The sequence below is a fragment of the Triticum urartu genome, chromosome 1A, assembly GCF_056163025.1.
Source record: "Triticum urartu cultivar PI428250 chromosome 1A, HENAU_Tu73, whole genome shotgun sequence".
In the NCBI taxonomy this organism is placed as follows: Eukaryota; Viridiplantae; Streptophyta; class Magnoliopsida; order Poales; family Poaceae; genus Triticum; species Triticum urartu.
Window position 1 is genome coordinate 363,010,239 of NC_141873.1, and position 23,362 is coordinate 363,033,600.

The 23,362-nt window shown below is 44.9% G+C and overlaps 1 protein-coding gene across 1 annotated transcript; it reads right to left on the reverse strand.

The window, feature by feature from the left end:
• Window positions 1-14,468: 14,468 nt before the first annotated feature.
• LOC147991242 (CASP-like protein 4B4) lies at window positions 14,469-17,498 on the reverse strand. Its single transcript, XM_087521431.1, has 3 exons — window positions 17,042-17,498; window positions 16,782-16,914; window positions 14,469-14,934 (listed from the first exon to the last, which is right to left on the reverse strand). Exons 1-3 carry the CDS (start codon window positions 17,284-17,286, stop codon window positions 14,743-14,745), a joined length of 570 nt encoding a protein of 189 aa, XP_087377557.1. The 5' UTR covers window positions 17,287-17,498; the 3' UTR covers window positions 14,469-14,742.
• Window positions 17,499-23,362: the final 5,864 nt, after the last annotated feature.

Below are 23,362 nucleotides of genomic sequence, written 5' to 3' on the forward strand. Positions count from 1 at the left end.
AGTCATTTGATCATGTTTTTGCAATACCTATGATTTTGTTGCATTAGAATTGTTCCTCCCCACCATGCATGCAGTAGGAGAATTTTAAGTTATGTTCTTGAGTAGTATCATGAGGTAGGATGAACCCAATTCCCCTTGTTACCATTTCCCGGGACGATGTAGTTTATTTTGCTATGCTCGTAGACTGGGTTGGTTGAGTGATTCATAAGGGAGATGTGAGAGTCAAGATGATGACAACCCCATGACTTCAAGCTCAAGATGGACTTCAAATTCACTACTGGGTGGAGGACGGTTGACGGTCACCCTGGAGAAACCAGCGGATGGCCGGGATGCATGGAGAAGCGCCATGACATCTTGCGGAAAGCTTCACCCAGCCACGAAGAGACGGATGGGTACCCCTTGACCGGAAGCTTACCTGTGCAGCCGCAAGCCATTATGGGCTCTGGCTGGGTTGACCCTAGGCGTGACTCTGGACGGACGGTGCCAGCAGATGTAGAAGAATGGTATGACATGGATGGGCACCGGCAGTGCCCAGAGAAACTCTACGGAAGACCCTGTTTCGTTCATCCCGTCTTCAAACACCAGGCAGCGCGAGGACATAAAGGAGGGAATGATTCTTGCGGGTAAAGTGCACAAGACTCTGCAGAGTAACAACCTAATCGATTAGCCGTGTCCCCGGTTACGGACAAATGAGCCTTTGGAAATTGGAGTGTTTCGGAAATCTCAACACCGAATTTAATAAATTAATTGAGGGGTTATTTAATAATTGGGTATGAGACATTGGTTGGCGGAACCATCTCAATAACAACCAACATTTTGTAGTAATTGCAAGCAAGTCCTTTGTTATAGGGAAAAATTGGCTTTTTCGCAAAAACATAAAACTTAGAGCCCCACAGCCAAATTGCATAGTGTTAGCATTATTATTGTTGTTCTCTCTATGACTTGCCAGCATATTCAAAATGCTGACCTACACAGCTACAACGTCTTATGTTGCAGAGGAGTTTTCCGACCAGGAGTGAGGCTACGATCCACGCTTGGCGATTGCCCTATGGAGTCGGATGGACTCGCTATTCGTCTACGCTTCCGCAGCTTTATTTAGTTTATTTCTCATGAGTTGGCCTTCGGCCGAATTTATTCTACTGTAATAAAGACTCGATATGAGAATCGTGTAATAAATTCAGGTGTGATTGAACTTTGAATCTTTTCATCAATGTACTGTGTGTGCCAGCATGATCTTGGGATGGTACAGCTACACAGAGACTTGACCGATTTTGGGTCGGGTTGCTACAGAGATGGTATTCAGAGCACACGCTGACCGTAGGACGTAACCCCTAGGATCGGAAAGCCATAGGAAGAAACTATTTTATTTTATGTCCTTATCATTCCGTAATACTCCCCTATTCATTTCTGACTTCTCTCCGATTTCAACATTCTAGATGGCCGTCAAGTTCATCCCAGTTCTGCTCCCGGAGTTTTGCCAGCCAGATGAGATAATGCTTTTCGGCAGGAGGCTGGTCCAGATCACCAAGGAATTGAAGATTGCTCTACCGTCTATCACCGGGACCCCTATCATGGCATTTCTAGAAGACCATCATTATAGGATTAAGGTGCACATACCAGGGAGAACTTTTGGAAGCCTCTCGACGCCCGTTGACTTCAAGTTCACTGCTCCCACTTGGATACTCGGGAGAGACATAGCAGTTCATAGTGCACTCGGACGCATCCAGGAGGAATACAGGACCGAGCTTGTTGGATCAGACCACACCATGATTTCTCGCAGGACTGCAGATGGAGAGATTATCCGCACCATAGATGACGACTCCGTCCTCTCATATGTCCAAGACTTGGAGGCTCACATCAGGCCTCTAGAGATTCAGATGCGCAGGAGCTTGAATACGGTCCAAAAGTTGCATCTTCGTGAAATTGAACTAGAGGATGCAGCACGTGAAGCCCACTATGAGCATGAGGATGAAGTCAAGGATTTTATGGAAAGACTCGAGGACCGGAAGAAATATATTGCCACACTGGAGGAGAAGATGGATCTGGGAGAAGACCTTTTCCCGAGTGGAGATGATGGACCTCTCGTGAGCAATGACCAGGATTATGAAGAGAGCTCCACCGAAGGAAGCCGCAAGAGGAGACGCCGCACCAGAGGACGACGCACCAGAGGACGCAGGGATAATTGATGAAGACATTTAGTCGACCGCCATGTTATTTTTATTTTCGTCGATCAGTTAGGCCGTTATTTTCGATTAGTTGTGAGATCTTGTAATCCGAGTTTGAACCTTGCTTGAGATGAATGAATAAATTCAGGTGTGATTGAACTTTGAATCTTTTCATCAATGTACTGTGTGTGCCAGCATGATCTTGGGATGGTACAGCTACACAAAGACTTGACTGATTTTGGGTCGGGTCGCTACAGTTCGTTAATTTGTTCGTCATTTTTCTTTTTCTCGGATTCAATCCGTGATTTTTCTAATCGCGATTCCTCATCCGTTTTTCATTCTAGTCTAACTTTTTGCTCGTTTAACGGAATCAGGCGATTCAAGCGCCTGGAGTTTCGTCTCGAAACCCTCTTTCCGTTTAACCAACTCAAACAAGTGTTTGCCACTTTAAAAATTGCCCTAGATCCAGAATAGTAAACGAAGCTTGTTTCTTTTGTCGTTTGTCTTTCATTGTTTCGTTCGATTTGATTCTTTTTGCCAAACGGAGTTCTTAAGTTGCACTTTCTGGTTAGTTCTCTTATTTGAGTTTTACCCGTGCATTAGTTGAGTACTTATTGTATGCTTGTTTGTTTGCGATAGAGTACCCGGAGTGCGCCGCTTGCTACTTCGAGTCGCTAGGTTTTGCGGATCATCAGCAAGGCAAGTAACACTTTGATCATACCTCCTACTACCCAGTTTTTATTGCATTAGATCAATCCTCACACATTGCATGATTAGGATCTAATTAAAATGTGGGTTTGGGAAGTAGTTGAGGTAGTACCTATTACCTGTTATTATCAAACCTTTGGGAGTTACTTCTACATTTGCTTATTATGCTATGCTATGCTAGTAGACGTGGATTGGGTGAGTGTATCCATGACAGATGTGAGATTGTTAAATTAATGGTTTATCTAAGGTGGCAACTTAAATACACATCTGGGTGGATTGAGGCACCTGGGTATTCCAGCGATTGCCTATTTTTCTTTTGGACCGCCACCCAGGCATCAAAGGGATCATGAGATTATTCATGCTAGAAACTTCCGTGTGCAGCCACAAGCTACTATGGGCTCTAGCATAGTTGACTAAGTTGTGCGAACTCTTACAGTGATAGACTAGCAGATGTAGGGGAAAGTAGGTGTAACGGTCTACCCGATCGTAAGGTGCTAGTGCTTCTGAAAGACTATGTCTCGGTCATCCGTTTCTCAAACACCATGTAGTGAGAGAAATCAAACGGAGGCGATCGAGTCTTGTGGGGAAAAGTGCACAAACCTCTACAGAGTGTATAAACTAATCATGGTTAGTCGTGTCCCCGGTTATTGACAACTTGAGTATCTAGTACCTGGATTATCATGTGAATCTCATCATGTTACTCTAAAATTAATTTTGTTGGGTTTTGTTTAATGATGATGCTTAATTGGGATTGAGAATGCTGTCAACCATTCTCAATGTTTAACAACTATCATGATAGTTAAATAAAATCCATTCCTTTGCAGTAGGGAAAAATTGGCTTTACGCAAAACTGTAACCATAGAGCTTTCCACCAGCCAAATATGCATATAGTATAGTCTATTTCATTCCATTACTCTCTATGTGTTACATTGCCAGCATATTCCATGTGCTGACCCGTTTCGGGCTGCAACGTTAATGTTGCAGACTTTTCAGAGGACGATTAAGATGCTTTTAGGTTGTGGTTCTATACTCAGTGATGCCGTTGGAGTTGATGGACTCACTTATCTTCCAAGCCTTCCGCTGTTATCGTTATTAGATGGCCTTAAGCCATATTTATTGTAATAAGTTCTCTTTTGAGACTCTCGATGTAATAAGTGTGTGATTGCTACTCTGTTATAAATCCTTCAAGTACTGTGTGGTGTCAGCATTACTGATCCAAGGATGACACCTGAGCACAGAGATTGAATCGTTTGAGGTCTAGTCGCTACAGTATGTTAGAAACATAACATAACATAACATAACATGGATTTTAAAGTAGGTTATCTCTTGCCACGGGATGGGTTGTGGGTGCATATAGGATAGTGCAGTGAGTTGATTCCCACCAAATCTCCACGGTGTACCCCCTCTTTATAGCACAACTTTCCTATCGACTCAAACAAATCAAAGATCGATAAGATGTCGTCTCTTTTCCTCATTTTGAATGGGGGGGGGGTCTCCGTCCATGTGTGCTTGTCTTTGAATGTGCTCTCTCACAATTTATCGACTCAATCAGATGGTTAGGTCACTAATAATTTTTTTCATTAACACCAAAATCACTTAGGAGAAATCATGTCCCTTCAGCAAAACACTAGTGTGTGCACTCATTGATATTGAGAGGGTTGAAGGAGCTTTGGCCGGTGGCCATGGACATGATTGGTGCACTATTGGTTGGCTATCTTGATCCAATCTAGACGACTCCACCCGCACATCCTCCTCCAAATAGACCGATGTCCAAAATAGGCGTACAAAGAGATGTTGGTTATTACGGGCAACAAAGGATATGGAGGAGATTGGAATGATGTCAACTAGATTTAATTGCCTCGGTGTCGCTCACAGGGGCTATGACAAGGAGATTGGAGTGGTATTAGTGATGTCGACTATGTCTTGGTTTCTGTCTCACATGTTTCGTTCTTTGGCGATCCTTAACTTCTTCCACATTGGCCCGCCAATAAAGTAGTAAACCAATAGTGTGCCCTATGAGGTGTCCTCAATCATAACGTGAGCAATAGTATAAGGTACTTATGTACTAAGGCGGACAATTCATGTGACTCTTATAAGGCTTCTTCACAAAAATGTGAATAAACCAGGACAAAGAGGAGACTTCCTTATTTGAGTTTTCAACTTCCTGATCATTTCTGATTATCCATTGGTTTCAGATTGATCCATGGTGATATCCCTACTTGATCAATAAGGTCATATAGCAGGTCTAAAAGTATTACATATCCACTTTTCAGGAAGGGGCGGGACAGGGTGTTCCCCACCTGAATATATCACTCAAATAACCAATGGTCTGAGTTGATTACAGGCAAAGATTAACATGCGAGGAGACGCCAAAAGCTGGCGGCAGCCTTATGACTCGGTTTTCACAAGCCAGTAGGACCAAGTGGTGAAGTCGTTGATTATGTTATTGATTGTAGCGGAGTTGTGTTGGTATTGGTTTCAGAAGATGAGCGCATTTTTTGGCATACCAAATCTTCCAAATGATTGTGGGCAACACGGAATGGCTTACTTGTCGAGGAAGAGGCACTGGCGTCGTAGTTTCCCTAATGTTGCCAAGGTCATCTTGAGTAGGAGTGTCTAGATCAAGCCATTGCCAAACCCTAATGAACAAGGAGCACTGAAGGAAAAAAATGCATACAACCTACTTATGCAATAAGACTTTAGCATACTAATGCAGATTTTATTTTGGCCTCTCAGGCACCAAACAAGGTCAAAGTCTTTGTGGGGCTACTCTTGTTGGAAATATGCCCTAGATGCAATAATAAATAGTTATTATTATATTTCCTTGTTCATGATAATCGTTTATTATCCATGCTATAATTGTATTGATAGGAAACTCAGATACATGTGTGGATACATAGACAACACCATGTCCCTAGTAAGCCTCTAGTTGACTAGCTCGTTGATCAATAGATGGTTACGGTTTCCTGACCATGGACATTGGATGTCATTGATAACGGGATCACATCATTAGGAGAATGATGTGATGGACAAGACCCAATCCTAAGCATAGCACAAGATCGTGTAGTTCGTATGCTAAAGCTTTTCTAATGTCAAGTATCATTTCCTTAGACCATGAGATTGTGCAACTCCCGGATACCGTAGGAATACTTTGGGTGTGCCAAACGTCACAACGTAACTGGGTGACTATAAAGGTACACTACGGGTATCTCCAAAAGTGTCTGTTGGGTTGGCACGAATCGAGACTGGGATTTGTCACTCCGTGTGACGGAGAGGTATCTCTGGGCCCACTCGGTAGGACATCATCATAATGTGCACAATGTGATCAAGGAGTTGATCACGGGATGATGTGTTACGGAACGAGTAAAAGAGACTTGCCGGTAACGAGATTGAACAAGGTATCGGGATACCGATGATCGAATCTCGGGCAAGTATCGTACCGCTAGACAAAGGGAATTGTATACGGGATTGATTAAGTCCTTGACATCGTGGTTCATCCGATGAGATCATCGTGGAACATGTGGGAGCCAACATGGGTATCCAGATCCCGCTGTTGGTTATTGACCAGAGAACGTCTCGGTCATGTCTGCATGGTTCTCGAACCCGTAGGGTCTACACACTTAAGGTTCGGTGACGCTAGGGTTATAGAGATATTAGTATGCGGTAACCCGAATGTTGTTCGGAGTCCCGGATGAGATCACGGACGTCACGAGGAGTTCTGGAATGGTCCGGAGGTAAAGATTTATATATAGGAAGTGCTATTTCGGCCATCGGGACAAGTTTCGGGGTCACCGGTATTGTACCGGGACCACCGGAAGGGTCCCGGGGGTCCACCGGGTGGGGCCACCTGCCCCGGTGGCCACATGGGATGTAGGGGGTGCGCCTTGGCCTATATGGGCCAAGGGCACCAGCCCCTAGAGGCCCATGCGCCAAAGGGACAAGAGGAGGGGAGAGTTCTAAAGGGGGAAGGCACCTCCGAGGTGCCTTGGGGAGGATGGACTCCTCCCCCCCTTGGCCGCACCTTCCTTGGAGGAAGGGGCAAGGCTGCTCCCTCCCCCTCTCCCTTGGCCCTATATATAGTGGGGGGAAGGGAGGGCAACCATACCTAAGGCCTGGCGCCTCCCTCTCCCTCCCGTGACACATCTCCCTCCTCCCGCAGCGCTTAGCGAAGCCCTGTTGGAATCCCGCTACTTCCACCACCACGCCGTCGTGCTGCTGGATCTCCATCAACCTCTCCTCCCCCCTTGCTGGATCAAGAAGGAGGAGACGTCGCTGCTCCGTACGTGTGTTGAGCGCGGAGGTGCCGTCCGTTCGGCGCTAGGATCATCGGTGATTTGGATCACGACGAGTACGACTCCATCAACCCCGTTCTCTTGAACGCTTCCGCGCGCGATCTACAAGGGTATGTAGATCCACTCCTCCCTCGTTGCTAGATGACTCCATAGATAGATCTTGGTGACACGTAGGAAAATTTTGAATTTATGCTACGTTCCCCAACAGTGGTATCAGAGCTAGGTATATGCGTAGTTTGTATGCACGAGTAGAACACAAAGTAGTTGTGGGTGTTGATTTTGTTCAATATGCTTACCGTTACTAGTCCAATCTTGATTCGGTGGCATTATGGGATGAAGCGGCCCGGACCGACCTTACACGTACTCTTACGTGAGACTGGTTCCACCGACGAACATGCACTAGTTGCATTAGGTGGCTGGCGGGTGTCTGTCTCTCCCACTTTAGTCGGATCGGATTCGATGAAAAGGGTCCTTATGAAGGGTAAATAGCAATTGGCATATCATGTTGTGGTTTTTGCGTAGGTAAGAAACGTTCTTGCTAGAAACCCATAGCAGCCACGTAAAACATGCAAACAACAATTAGAGGACGTCTAACTTGTTTTTGCAGGGTATGCTATGTGATGTGATATGGCCAAAAGGATGTGATGAATGATATATGTGATGTATGAGATTGATCATGTTCTTGTAATAGGAATCACGACTTGCATGTCGATGAGTATGACAACCGGCAGGAGCCATAGGAGTTGTCTTAATTTATTTATGACCTGCGTGTCAACATAAACGTCATGTAATTACTTTACTTTATTGCTAACCGTTAGCTGTAGTAGTAGAAGTAATAGATGACGTGACAAATTCATGGAGACACGATGATGGAGATCATGATGATGGAGATCATGGTGTCATGCCGGTGACAAGATGATCATGGAGCCCCAAGATGGAGATCAAAGGAGCTATATGATATTGGCCATATCATGTCACTATTATTTGATTGCATGTGATGTTTATCATGTTTATACATCTTGTTTACTTAGAACGACGGTAGTAAATAAGATGATCCCTCATAATAATTTCAAGAAAGTGTTCCCCCTAACTGTGCACCGTTGCGACAGTTCGTTGTTTCGAAGCACCACGTGATGATCGGGTGTTAGATTCTAACGTTCACATACAACGGGTGTAAGACAGATTTACACACGCGAAACACTTAGGTTGACTTGACGAGCCTAGCATGTGTACAGACATGGCCTCGGAACACAGAAGACCGAAAGGTCGAGCATGAGTCGTATGATAGATACGATCAACATGAAGATGTTCACCGATGTTGACTAGTCCGTCTCACGTGATGATCGGACACGGCCTAGTTGACTCGGATCATGTAATCACTTAGATGACTAGAGGGATGTCTATCTGAGTGGGAGTTCATAAGATGAACTTAATTATCCTGAACATAGTCAAAAGATCTTTGCAAATTATGTCGTAGCTCGCGCTTCAGTTCTACTGTTTAGATATGTTCCTAGAGAAAATTTAGTTGAAAGCTGATAGTAGCAATTATGCGGACTAGGTCCGTAAACTGAGGATTGTCCTCATTGCTTCATAGAAGGCTTATGTCCTTAATGCACCGCTCAGTGTGCTGAACCTCGAACGTCGTCTGTGGATGTTGCGAACATCTGACATACACGTTTTGATAACTACGTGATAGTTCAGTTAAACAGTTTAGAGTTGAGGCACCGAAGACGGTTTTTGAAACGTCGCGAAACATATGAGATGTTTCGAGGGCTGAAATTGGAATTTCAGGATCGTGCCCACGTCAAGAGGTATAAGACCTCCGACGATTTTCTTAGCCTGCAAACTAAGGAGAAAAGCTCAATTGTTGAGCTTGTGCTCAGATTGTCTGAGTACAACAATCGCTTGAATCGAGTGGGAGTTGATCTTCCAGATGAAATAGTGATGATTCTCCGAAGTCATTACCACCAAGCTGCTAGAGCTTCGTGATGAACTATGATATATCAGGGACATATATGATGATCCTTGAGATATTCGCGATGTTTGACACCGCGAAAGTAGAAATCAAGAAGGAGCATCAATTGTTGATGGTTGGTGAAACCACTAGTTTCAAGAAGGGCAAGGGAACAAAGGGATACTTCATGAAACGGCAATTCAGCTGCTGCTCTAGTGAAGAAACCCAAGGTTGAACCCAAACCCGAGACTAAGTGCTTCTGTAATAAGGGGAACAACCACTGGAGCAGAATTACCCTAGATACTTGGTAGATAAGAAGGCTGGCAAGGTCGATAGAAGTATATTGGATATACATTGTGTTGATGTGTACTTTACTAGTACTCCTAGTAGCACCAGGGTATTAGATACCGGTTTGGTTGCTAAGTGTTAGTAACTCGAAATAAAAGCTATGGAATAAACAGAGACTAGCTAAAGGTGAGCTGACGATATGTGTTGGAAGTGTTTCCAAGGTTGATATGATCAAGCATCGCACGCTCCCTCTACCATCGAGATTGGTATTAAAACCTAAATAATTGTTATCTGGTGTTTTCGTTGAGCATAGACATGATTGGATTATGTCTATCGTAATACGGTTATTCATTTAAGGAGAATAATGGTTACTCTGTTTATTTGAATAATACCTTCAATGGTCTTACACCTAAAATGAATGGTTTATTGAATCTCGATCGTAGTGATACACATGTTCATGCCAAAAGATAGTAATGATAGTACCACCTACTTGTGGCACTGCCACGTAAGTCATATCGGTATAAAACGCATGAAGAAGCTCCATGTTGATGGATCTTTGGGCTCACTCGTTTTTGAAAGGTTTGAGACATGCGAACCATGTCTATTGGTGTATATGCATGAAGAAACTCCATGCAGATGGATCGTTTGGACTCACTTGATTTTGAATCACTTGAGACATGCAAATCATACCACATGGGAAAGATGACTGAAAGCCTCGGTTTCAGTAAAATGGAACTAGAAAGCAACTTGTTGGAAGTAATACATTTTGATGTGTGCAGTCCAATGAGTGCTGAGGCATGTAGTGGATATCGTTATGTTCTTACTTCACAAATGAATTGAGTAGATGTTGAGTATATTTACTTGATGAATCACGAGTCTGAATTATTGAAAGGTTCAAGTAATTTCAGGGTGAAGTTGAAAGATCGTCGTGACAAGAGGATAAAATATCTATGATATGATCATAGAGATGAATATCTGAATTACGAGTTTGGCACAGAATTAAGACATTGTGGAAATTGTTTCACAACTAATACAACCTGGAACACCATAGTGTGATGGTGTATTCGAACATCGTAACTGCACCTTATTGGATATGATGCATACCATGATGTCTCTTATCGAATTACCACGATAGTTTATGGGTTAGGCATTAGAGACAACCGCATTCACTTTAAATAGGGCACCACGTAATTCCGATGAGATGACACCGTATGAACTATGGTTTAGAGAAACCTAAGCTGTCATTTCTTAAAAGTTTGGGGCTGCGACGCTTATGTGAAAAAGTTTCAGGCTGATAAGCTCGAACCCAAAGCGGATAAATGCATCTTCATAGGACACCCAAAACAGTTGGGTATACCTCCTGTCTCAGATCCAAAAGCAATAAGGGATTGTTTCTAGAATCGGGTCCTTTCTCGAGGAAAAGTTTCTCTCGAAAGAATTGAGTGGGAGGATGGTGGAGACTTGATGAGGTTATTAAACCGTCTCTTCAACTAGTGTGTGGCAGGGCACAGGAAGTTGTTCCTGTGGCACCTACACCAATTGAAGTGGAAGCTTATGATAGTGATCATGAAACTTCAGATCAAGTCACTACCAAACCTCGTGGGATGACAAGGATGCGTACTACTTCAGAGTGGTACGTAATCCTGTCTTGGAAGTCATGTTGCTAGACAACAATGAACCTACGAGCTATGGAGAAGCGATGGTGGGCCTGGATTCCGATAAATGGCTCGAGGCCATAAAATCCGAGAGAGGATCCATGTATGAAAACAAAGTGTAGACTTTGGCAGAACAGCTCGATGGTCGTGAGGCTGTTGAGTACAGATGGATTTTAAAAGGAAGACGGACAATGATGGTAAATGTCACCATTAAGAAAGCTCGACTTGTCGTTAAGATGTTTTCCGACAAGTTCAAGGAGTTGACTGCGATGAGACTTTCTCACTCGTAGCGATGCTAAGAGTCTGTTGGAATTATATTAGCGATTACTGCATTATTTATGAAATCTTGCAGATAGGATGTCAAAACATTGTTTCCTCGACGATTTTCTTGAGGAAAGGTTGTATGTGATACAAACCGGAAGGTTTTGTCAATCCTGAAAGATGCTAATAAGTATGCAAAGCTCCAGCAATCCTTCTAGGGACTGGAGTAAGCATCTCGGAGTTGGAATGTATGCTTTGATGAGATGATCAAAGATTTTGGGTGTATACAAATTTTATGAGAAACTTGTATTTCCAAAGAAGTGAGTGGGAGCACTATAGAATTTCTGATGAATATATGTTGTTGACATGTTGTTAATCAGAAATGACGTAGAATTTCTGGAAAGCATATAGGGTTATTTGGAAAGTGTTTTTCAATGGAAAGCCTAGATTAAGCTACTTGAACATTGAGCATCAAGATCTATAAGGATAGATCCAAACGCTTAATGGTACTTTCAAATGAGCACATACCTTGACATGATCTTGAAGGTGTTCAAGATGGATCAGTCAAAGAAGGAGTTCTTGCCTGAGTTGTAAGGTATGAAGTTAAGACTTAAAGCTCGACCACGGCAGAATAGAGAGAAAGGACGAAGGTCGTCCCCTATGCTTAAGACATAGGCTCTACAGTATGCTATGCTGTGTATCGCACCTGAAGTGTGCCTTGCCATGAGTCAGTCAAGGGGTACAAGAGTGATCCAAGAAATGGATCACATGACAGCGGTCAAAGTTATCCTTAGTAACTAGTGGACTAAGGAATTTTCTCGATTATGGAGGTGGTAAAAGAGTTCGTCGTAAAGGGTTACGCCGATGCAAACTTTGACACTAATCCAGATTATTTTGAGTAGTAAACTGGATTTGTATAGTAGAACAGTTATTTGGAATGGCTCCAAATATAGCGTAGTAGCTGCATCTACAAGATGACATAGAGATTTGCGAAGTACATACGGATCTGAAAGATTCAGACCTGTTGACTATAACATCTCTCACAAGCATAACATGATCAAACCCAGAACTCATCGAGTGTTAATCACATGGTAATGTGAACTAGATTATTGACTCTAGTAAACTCTTTGGGTGTTGGTCACATGGCGATGTGACCTGTGAGTGTTAATCACATGACAATGTGAACTAGATTATTGACTCTAGTGCAAGTGGGAGACTGTTGGAAATATGCCCTAGAGGCAATAATAAATAGTTATTATTATATTTCCTTGTTCATGATAATCGTTTATTATCCATGCTATAATTGTATTGATAGGAAACTCAGATACATGTGTGGATACATAGACAACACCATGTCCCTAGTAAGCCTCTAGTTGACTAGCTCGTTGATCAATAGATGGTTACGGTTTCCTGACCATGGACATTGGATGTCATTGATAATGGGATCACATCATTAGGAGAATGATGTGATGGACAAGACCCAATCCTAAGCATAGCACAAGATCGTGTAGTTCGTATGCTAAAGCTTTTCTAATGTCAAGTGTCATTTCCTTAGACCATGAGATTGTGCAACTCCCGGATACCGTAGGAATACTTTGGGTGTGCCAAACGTCACAACGTAACTGGGTGACTATAAAGGTACACTACGGGTATCTCCGAAAGTGTCTGTTGGGATGGCACGAATCGAGACTGGGATTTGTCACTCCGTGTGACGGAGAGGTATCTCTGGGCCCACTCGGTAGGACATCATCATAATGTTCACAATGTGATCAAGGAGTTGATCACGGGATGATGTGTTACGGAACGAGTAAAAGAGACTTGCCGGTAACGAGATTGAACAAGGTATCGGGATACCGACGATCGAATCTCGGGCAAGTATCGTACCGCTAGACAAAGGGAATTGTATACGGGATTGATTAAGTCCTTGACATCGTGGTTCATCCGATGAGATCATCGTGGAACATGTGGGAGCCAACATGGGTATCCAGATCCCGCTGTTGGTTATTGACCGGAGAACGTCTCGGTCATGTCTGCATGGTTCTCGAACCCGTAGGGTCTACACACTTAAGGTTCGGTGACGCTAGGGTTATAGAGATATTAGTATGCGGTAACCCGAATGTTGTTCGGAGTCCCGGATGAGATCCCGGACGTCACGAGGAGTTTCGGAATGGTCCGGAGGTAAAGATTTATATATAGGAAGTGCTATTTCAGCCATCGGGACAAGTTCCGGGGTCACCGGTATTGTACCGGGACCACCGGAAGGGTCCCGAGGGTCCACCGGGTGGGGCCACCTGCCCCGGGGGCCACATGGGCTGTAGGGGGTGCGCCTTGGCCTATATGGGCCAAGGGCACCAGCCCCTAGAGGCCCATGCGCCAAAGGGACAAGAGGAGGGGAGAGTCCTAAAGGGGGAAGGCACCTCCGAGGTGCCTTGGGGAGGATGGACTCCTCCCCCCCTTGGCCGCACCCTTCCTTGGAGGAAGGGGCAAGGCTGCGCCCTCCCCCTCTCCCTTGGCCCTATATATAGTGGGGGGAAGGGAGGGCAACCATACCTAAGGCCTGGCGCCCCCCTCTCCCTCCCGTGACACATCTCCCTCCTCCCGCAGCGCTTAGCGAAGCCCTGTTGGAATCCCGCTACTTCCACCACCACGCCGTCGTGCTGCTGGATCTCCATCAACCTCTCCTCCCCCCTTTCTGGATCAAGAAGGAGGAGACTTCGCTGCTCCGTACGTGTGTTGAGCGCGGAGGTGCCGTCCGTTCGGCGCTAGGATCATCGGTGATTTGGATCACGACGAGTACGACTCCATCAACCCCGTTTTCTTGAACGCTTCCGCGCGCGATCTACAAGGGTATGTAGATCCACCCCTCCCTCGTTGCTAGATGACTCCATAGATAGATCTTGGTGACACGTAGGAAAATTTTGAATTTATGCTACGTTCCCCAACAACTCTTTCATAACCGGCTAAACACCGAGCCAACTTACGCCACGAGCATATCGTCGACTGAAGTGACTGCCCGAGATTACGTTGTCTACTTATACTTTCTAGAATGTAACATTGACAGCAAAATGCACTCATATGCTTGTATGCTCTCCAGCGGGTAAGAAAGATGCACACATGCTATGAACATAATCTTCGCAACAGAATATTTCAGCATCACACACATTCCTTGATTTGCAAGAATCATTTGAGCACACACTCTCATTCATTTGTGTGGAACATAATTACATACTTTGGCGCGATGATATAAACATCTAAATAAGCACGCACGTAAAAGAAGCAGACATTAGTTAGGAGCACAAAAGAAACCCAAGATATATTCAGGTGGACTGCACATCAGGAAGAACCAAATGGACTGCACATCGTCAAGAGGGAACCAAATGGACACAGATGAAGCGGACCTCACCCATATGTCACAAGCTTCATATGTAGGTCTGCTTGGACAACTTGAAACCTGAGATGAGAGCTGAGAATGCGAGGCAAAGAAAGGCGAAGAAGGCCATGCTAATCGAGGCAGCGGACGAGTCGGTGAACACGTTGTCTGAGCCCTCCCGCATGCGGTTTGTGATCGGGATCGCAGCAGACAATGCGGACATCAGAAGGTACGCCGTTACCTGCAAGAGCAAGAGAAACCCATTTTGGTAAGTATGGTTAAGAATTTTGTAGGCATTTAAGTCAACCCAGTTTTACTTTGAGAGGGGGGGGGGGATTGCATAGGACTCCATGATTTTTAATGAATGTGTGTCACACTATCATTATTTGTTCCACCACACGACATATGCAGCGAATGCTGATCACCATCAGAACATCGCAATTGTGAATATTCATAGTGCATATAAAGTTTAAAATAACGGGCCATGGCAAATAGTGGCATCCTCAAAGCAAGCTAAATCAACACTAGGTCGCTTCTGAATGACATTATAGCCCCTTAAAACCGCTAACTTGTATATAGATGTTGTTTAGTGGGACCCACTAAACACTAAAATGTTGAGTATGTATCTTCAAAAGGATGACGTTTTGTATTCACACTGTGTTTCACAAATACCAAACAGCGAACGGTACCATATAGATAAACTAAAATAGATATCCTACTTAATTACTTTCATTCTTTCAATTAAGCTTCAATAAAAGCAACTCTAGTAAACCCCGCAAAACGTATGAAATTGCAAAATAACCGTCAGTTTACAGTTTTAGGTGAAAAAACCGACCAGAATAGAACCTGTAAACCACCCCAACCCGTAAATTTTTTTAAGGGGCACCGCAAACATCCTGGTCGAACCCGTGAAAATAAGGATTTCGGAAAGGACCCGAGGACGACCTGTATACGTGAAAGACCGTCAGCGGGAGTCCAACCGCCAGCGGAAACTTCATGGCTTTTCCCGTCCGTCCCCGGCCGCCTGTGCACGCCCCGGCCGCAACGCCGCCCCTCACCGCCGTGCCTGCCGGCCGTCCGCCGAGCCCGCCGGCCGTCGGCCGCGCCGGCCTGCGGTTCTCTCCACGAGGAGCTAGCTAGCTAGCCAGCCGAATCGATTCGAATGGATCAGCTAGCTAGCTATAGCTAGCAGCTCAATGGATGCACGTGTAGCTAGCGAATGGAGGAGTTCGGCCTCCGCCCACGCTGCCCCGGCGGCCTTGGCCTCCGCCCGCGCGCTGCCGCTGTCTGCTGCTGGCCCCGGCCCGGTCGCGCTCGCTGGCGAGCACGAGGAGACGGTCGCGGAGGCAGGACGCGCACACGCCAAGAGAACGAAGGTCAAGATGGGAAGGGCGTGAGGAAGAAGATGTTATATTTAGAAAATATTCTTTTTTATGGATTGATTATACGGGTTCTATTTGGCCGCAGCTAAAATCGACCCTTATATTCCGTTTTCCTCAGCCCGTAAAACATTTATGCGGGTCGTGATTTTGTGGGGTCTGATAGAGTTGCTCTAAGGCAACATATGTGTGTTGACTTGGTTGTTCTTTTTTTTTTTTGAGGGGATTGACTTGGTTGTTCTGATCCAGATGTAAGGAATGATATGAAGTGGAAGTGCCATGTGGATGCATTTAGGTCATGTACGAGTACAATAAATTAGCTGAAGAAATGGGCTAGAATTCCAGCACACAACAGCTTGCGCGACTGATAATAATAATCCACCTATCTCTATCTGTACGCTATAACAATTGTCCCTGACGACGTGCTATTCATCACACAGCTTCACATCCACCAAATTGACCACCAACTCAATTAACCCTCAATGAGCAATATACTCTACCACGCATCCAGAATTTTCGGGAAACCAAAATTACCAGTATCTTTTGCTTTTCCTATTCCTATTGTTCAAGTAATTTTGCTTATGCTCTGATCCCCTTGGAGACAATGGTGACACTTGTCTGAGACAAATGCCAGAGAGAAGCAACAAGAATTGCCGAGGCAGAATTCACCAGGGCAGATATGCCAAAACGCCTAGGTTGCTTTGCTGACCTGATCCCCGGCGAAGTCGACCAGCAGGCCGACCTTGCTCTGCAGGTCCTGGCCGCCGCTGAGCCGGACGCCGTGTCGCACCAGCTGGAGCGTGGTGTAGATGAACGCCAGCAGTCCCACCGCCACGATGTACCTGACGAGCCAGCCGCCGACACGTACGCACCAAACGTTAGTTGATTACGCTCACACGCCACGCAAGTAAGCAACCACCGCCAGCGTGCGGGGGGTCAATGAAGTGCGCCGGAGTTGGCATGGCGCACCTGTACTCCTCGTAGTGGTCGAACTGCTTCCAGTCGCCGTGCTCGTTGGCGACCATGACGAGGAAGGCGAGCAGGGAGAACACCCACGCCGCCGCCCGCAGCGCCGACCCGGATTTGTCCAGGAGGTCCTGCCGCCGCCAGCGCCCGACGATCGCGCCCACCGCGCCTCCTCCGCCGGAGCCTTCGGGAGCCCCTCCAGCCGGCGCTCCGGCCTTCTCCACGTCGACGGCGGGGGCGTCGGCCATGGCGTGCGTGCTGGCGGTGGGAACCAACGTACGCGACCGCGAGGCTTCTTGGATTTGGAGTGGAGATATGGAATGGAATCGGTTCAGTTCAGTTGGAGGGATCGGTTAATCGACCGGTTTGGTGCCTGCTGGCAAGTTATTATACAGCGAGGCGAGGAGAGCAGTGCGCGCCATTTTGGCCGGCAAAGGATCTTCTGCGCCACCGTATGAGCTAGGTTACATTAAGAAAATGCTACTACTAGACCTGACTAACAGCACCAGCTTATCTTGAGTTTTTTTTTCGAGAATGGCTTACCTTGAGGTTTCAGTCATATGCGCCATACATATACTATAATGTTGGCCTTGAGTTGGCGTGGTCGAAGAGACAAACATCATAATGTGTTGGCTCCAACTTTTTTTTCGAGAAGCGTGTCGATATATTAGGATGGAAAGCAAAGCACATTTACATGTACTCCCTCTTTTTTTTCATAAAAGTTTCATCCTATCCATCGTCAATCATGACAACACAACGAATACCAGAAATAATAAAAATTACATCCAAGTCCGTAGACCACCTAATGACGACTACAAGCACTGAAGTGAGCCGAAGGGCGCCGTCGTTATCGCCCCTCCTTCATCAGAACCGGGCAAAACTTGTTGTAGTAGACAGTCGGGAAGTCGTCGTGCTAAGGTCTCATAGGACCAGCGCAACAGAACAACAGTCGTCGCCGATAAAGAGTAGCGTAGATCGGAAAGATCCAATCTGAAGAAACACAAACATAGACGAACTACGATCAGATCCGAGCAAATCCACCAAGGATAGATCCGCCGAAGACACACCTCCACACGCCCACCGACGATGCTAGACACACCACCAGAACGGGGGCTAAGCGCGAAGAACCTTATTCCATCTTCAAGGAGCCGCCGCTGTCTCGTCTTTCTGAGCAGGACACAAATCCTAACAAAAGTTGAAGAAACATGTAAAAACGGAGCCCTCCAGCCGGCAAGGGTCTTGATCCACCTACATGTACTCCCTTCGTCCTTCAAAGAGTGTACTTCCAACTTTATTGAAGAGTTAAATCATCTCAAAGTTTAACTGAGTCCGTGTAAAAATATATCAATGTTTGTGAAACCAAATAGGTATATGATGAAAATATATTTTATCATGAATCTAATGTTATTAATTATTTGAGAGAAAATATCTTGCTGATGAAATCTAGTTACTTTCTGCAAAAAAAATCGCAAAATATTTACTATTTTCAGCCATCTCAAACACATATTTTTTTTAGCAATTCTTAAAACGAATGGATAACTGAATAACAAGAGTGTTTGGTCGTTACCCGCAAAAGAAAAAAAAAAGAGTGCTTGGTCGTCTACAAGGTTGTTCGGCCGCAAACGGTCCATGTATACCACTATATACTCCGGTCAGCGCGATCCAACGCCCGACGGCAACCGCCACCAGCTAGTACGTATACTCCACAAATTAACGCCCTGCCGTTTCAGGAACTCTAACCCGCAATCTAACGCCCCATGTGATTCCAGCTCCGCGCCGATAACCATTTCCCGTGCAGTATGCCCGATCCACCCCTCCAAGCAAGAACAGCTCAGGAAGCACCACTAAACCGGGCGGGCGGGGTCTTAATCGGGGTCCAAAACCCAGCCGTGCAAGCCAACTCTTTTCATTTATCCCTTTCTGCTCCAATCAATCAAGGACAGAACCTTCCAACACACCATGCGGCTGCCAATCACCACCCACGCATCCCGTCATTCTGCCAAGACTTGACCTCGGCGGGGTGATTAGCGCCAGCGGCAGGACATAAACTACTCGTGGCAGTAGCTATCGAATTCGCTTTCTGACTCGGCGTCCGTGTAGGACATTTCTTCTGCTGGCGTGCCGCTTTAGCGTACTTGCCAGAAAGCGCAGGCGCCAGTGGCGTGACCGAGTGTCTGATGGAGGGTCGCCTTGACATGACACCGACTGATGAAAGCGTCGAGCGCAATCGCTTAAACCCACTGACACACAACCAACCAGCAGAAATGATCACGCTGGCATTGGACGCTGCGAGAATTCGCCGAATGGAGGGCACACGAGGGATGAGTGATTCCAGATAGGTGCGTTTGTACCTAAGAAAAACAGGAAGCCCTGCTGAAGAAAATAGATTGGCAAGGCAAGAGAGATGATGGGTCCTGTGTTATGTCAAAAAAGGTTAGAAAGATTGGCGCAATGCAGACGCCCTATTTACGATAAAAACACTTTTATTATTTCTTAATGTAGCATGAAAGAGATAAATACAAAATGAGCATACATCCAATCTTTGTATAATTAGAACCATAAACGACATCAATGCACACAAAGTAAATATTAGGCAGCAACAACAAGTCTTACAAGACCGAACATGCCTAAGACAAAGAGGATGAAAGGTCTATCCGAAAACTATATCCCTACCCATGGGGGTAAAGACATCTCTCTCCACAATCATGCAAACACCCTATCTGACAAACAGACTTCTTCAATTCATGTTTGGTAGGTAAAGAACACGAGCGCGTCGATTGAAAAGTTTAATATGTACTTTTGTCTAGATGCCGCCAATTTGTATACCATTGGCATACACATATAGATCTGCACATGTGAGCGCTTGTCATATTTGCATAAAAAACCTTGTATTTGATTAAACAAAACTCACAACAGTTATACTTTGCTAAATACAAGGAGTTGCAACCATAATGTGAATACATAAAAAGACCCAACCATATTCCACTTGTTCCTTGTATTTTCCGAAAAATGAATAGTGAAACATCGAGTGAGCCAAATGTAAAATGAAACTATGTACGTGAACATATTAAACAATGTGAATTGTGGATTCATATTTAGGAAAAAAAGAGTTACGCGGATTTTGCCAATAAATTTAAGAGAAGACCATGTTCGTCCAGCCTCCACGAGCAAGTCATGGTATCGTACTTTCGGGGTTGAAAGGGCATCTTGTCCTAAGTATGTTTTGGTGTTAATGACAAATGATTAAAAGGACTATTTTTTCGAACATCTGTGTACAATATTAGTGTAATGGTGATAAGGAAGATGGTTACCCCCCCCCCCCCCCCCCAAACACACCCACCCACCCACCCACCCTAATGGAAAAGGGAAAGATGATGGTATTCATTTCTCTATGGTTAAGTGAGTATACTAACAAGGGTTCGTTGAAAATCTTGAGAGTAAGGGAGAGAGCTTAAGACATTGTCTTTGTCACCCCAAAGCACTTCTCCTTAACCTAGTTTTGAACCCAAAAATCCAAAGTTAAGCCCATAGATCCAGACTTTGGTCCGAAGTGTGTAGGAGCTAGCTAAAATCCAATTCAGGAGGAAAACCCAAAAGTCCAGATTTGGTCTGGAATTTGTTTTTTTGTCTCTTAAACAATTTATAGCTCGGTTTGGAGGCATGTTTGGTGCTCTTGAAGTCCGGACATCTACATTTTTTTGGAAGGTCTAGATTTACACAGGATATCCCAAATGGCCAGTTTTCGGTGGAACATATATATACCCCCCCTCTACAAAGCATCAATCTTGATGCAAAGTGAGGGAAAATAAAGAGAAGATCTAGACCCTTGATTCCACCCAAGCAAACATTTGAACCCCTCCGATCTTGTTGGAGTCACTTTAGAGCTTCTAAGGTGTGGATTAGCCCCAAAAAATTGTGAGGGTTTGGAGGCCACTAAACATCTCCCGCTTAGTGAAGGGAGCTCGTGCTTTGTGAGCGAGGCGTCATGTCGCGTGTTGCTTTGATTGACCACTAAGCATTTGGCATGCATGAACATGACTCGAACGTGAGGTAGAAAGTGAGTGCAGGGTCGGGTTTTAAGCAGCAAAAGCGTTGGTTTACAGATGGACTAGGCCGCGGCTTCGGCTGGCTGTTGCACTGTGCGCAATAAATTGGTTGAGGCCGAAATGAACGTTATCTATTGGCTAATTCCCTATCCCTATGTAATAGCGCAAGAAATCAATATGACTCTAAATAAAATTCCATATCACTTCCAAAAATAACCAAAACAGTCACAAGTATAGTTGGACTAATAAGCATAGGAGAAATATTTCCAACCCTAATTCTATTTCAGAGTTTTATTTTATGCAATAGGAGCTAATATGGGCATTATAATAATTCTCTAAAATAATTTGTAGTCTCCATAGTTCCAAATTTTAATCCTACGAGCTCCAAATAATATTATGCATATTTATTATTTTATAGGGAAACGTCATATTATCTACTGTTAAATGTTTCAATAAGTTGCATGTTCTAGAAATACAAAAATGAATATTTGAGAAAGTCTTCTTATTCCCTCTCAATTTAAATATTCATTGACTCCAAATGCTTCAAATCTTAGTCAAAACTATTTAAGCTGAAACAACAATTTAATTCTAAACATCTAACATTTTAAATTTTAGAACTTTTGGGATGTTATAGATGTGCACCATAATTAAACGCTATCAGATGCAACGATGGTGGCAGGACAACTAACGAAGACTGTTGAAGGGAGCTATGACGACGAGATTTGAAGAGAAAGAGAAGGTACACAATGTGGCGAGGCGATATGAGGCTGGTGGGGAAGAAACCAAAGATGCAAGTATATAAGCATTCTTATGCGTGTGCAGAAGGGGACACTGTAACGCCCTCGATACGGCTATATCTCCCACGTGTCGAAGCACGACTTAGAGGCATAACCACATTGAAAGCAATGTCGCAAGTGAGGTAATCTTCACACAACCCATGTAATACATAAGGGAAAGAGATACATAGTTGGCTTACACTCGCCACTTCACACAATTACATGAATAAAGCATTACATCAATCAGATACAATCAAGGTCCGACTACGGAACCAAAATAAAAGAAGACTACCCCAAATGCTACACAAATCCCCGATCGACCCCAACTGGGCTCCACTACTGATCAACTAGAATCGAAACAACACAAAGGACAAGATCTTCATCGAGCTCCTCCTTGAGCTTGGTTGCGTCACCTGTACGGTATCATCGAGCACCTGCAGACTGGTTTGGAAGTATCTGTGAGTCACGGGGACTCAGGAATCTCGCACCCTCGCGATCAAGACTATTTAAGCTTATAGGTAGGGTAAAAGGTATGAGGTGGAGCTGCAGCAAGCGACTAGCATATATGGTGGCTAAACATACGCAAATGAGAGCGAGAAGAGAAGGCAAAACACGATCGAACAACTATGATCAAGAAGTGATCCTAGAACAACCTACGTCAAGCATTATTCCAACACCGTGTTCACTTCCCGGACTCCGCCAAGAAGAGACCATCACGGTTACACACGCGGTTGGTGCATTTTAATTAAGGTCAACTTTAGGTTTTCTATAACCGGACATTAACAAATTCCCATCTGCCCATAACCGCGGGCACGGCTTTCGAAAGTTCAAAACCTACAGGGGTGTCCCAACTTAGCCCATCACAAGCTCTCACGGTCAACGAAGGATATTCCTTCTCCCAAGACAATCCGATCAGGCTCGGCGTCCAGGTTACAAGACATCCTCGACAATGGTAAAATAAGTCCAGCAACACCGCCCGAATGTGCCGACAAATCCCGATAGGAGCTGCACATATCTCGTTCTCAGGGCACACTCAGATGAGACTAGCTACGAGTAAAACCAACCCTCAAGTTTCCCCGAGGTGGCCCTGCAGGCAGCTCGGTTCGGACCAACACTCAGAGGAGCACTAGCCCGGGGGGGGGGGTTAAAATAAAGATGCCCCTTGAGTCTGCAGAACCCAAGGGAAAAAGAGGCTAGGTTGTTAATGCAAATGGTAAAACCAAGGTTAGGCATTGCTGGAGGAGTTTTATTCAAGGCGAACTGTCAAGGGGTTCCCATTATAACCCAACCGCGTAAGGAACACAAAATCCGGGAACATAACACCGATATGACGGAAACTAGGGCGGCAAGAGTGGAACAAAACACCAGGCATAAGGCCGAGCCTTCCACCCTTTACCAAGTATATAGATGCATTAATTAAATAAGAGATATTGTGATATCATAACAAAATATCCATGTTCCAAACATGGAACAAGCTCCAATCTTCACCTGCAACTAACAAC

Excerpts from the sequence above, each read along its gene's own strand:
- LOC147991242 (XM_087521431.1), bottom strand. The coding sequence starts at position 17,286 with ATGGCCGACGCCCCCGCCGTCGACGTGGAGAAGGCCGGAGCGCCGGCT. Across the intron at positions 16,915-17,041 it reads GACCACTACGAGGAGTACAG|GTACATCGTGGCGGTGGGAC; the intron begins GTGCGCCATGCC and ends CTGGCTCGTCAG. Across the intron at positions 14,935-16,781 it reads TCGACTTCGCCGGGGATCAG|GTAACGGCGTACCTTCTGAT; the intron begins GTCAGCAAAGCA and ends TTGCTCTTGCAG.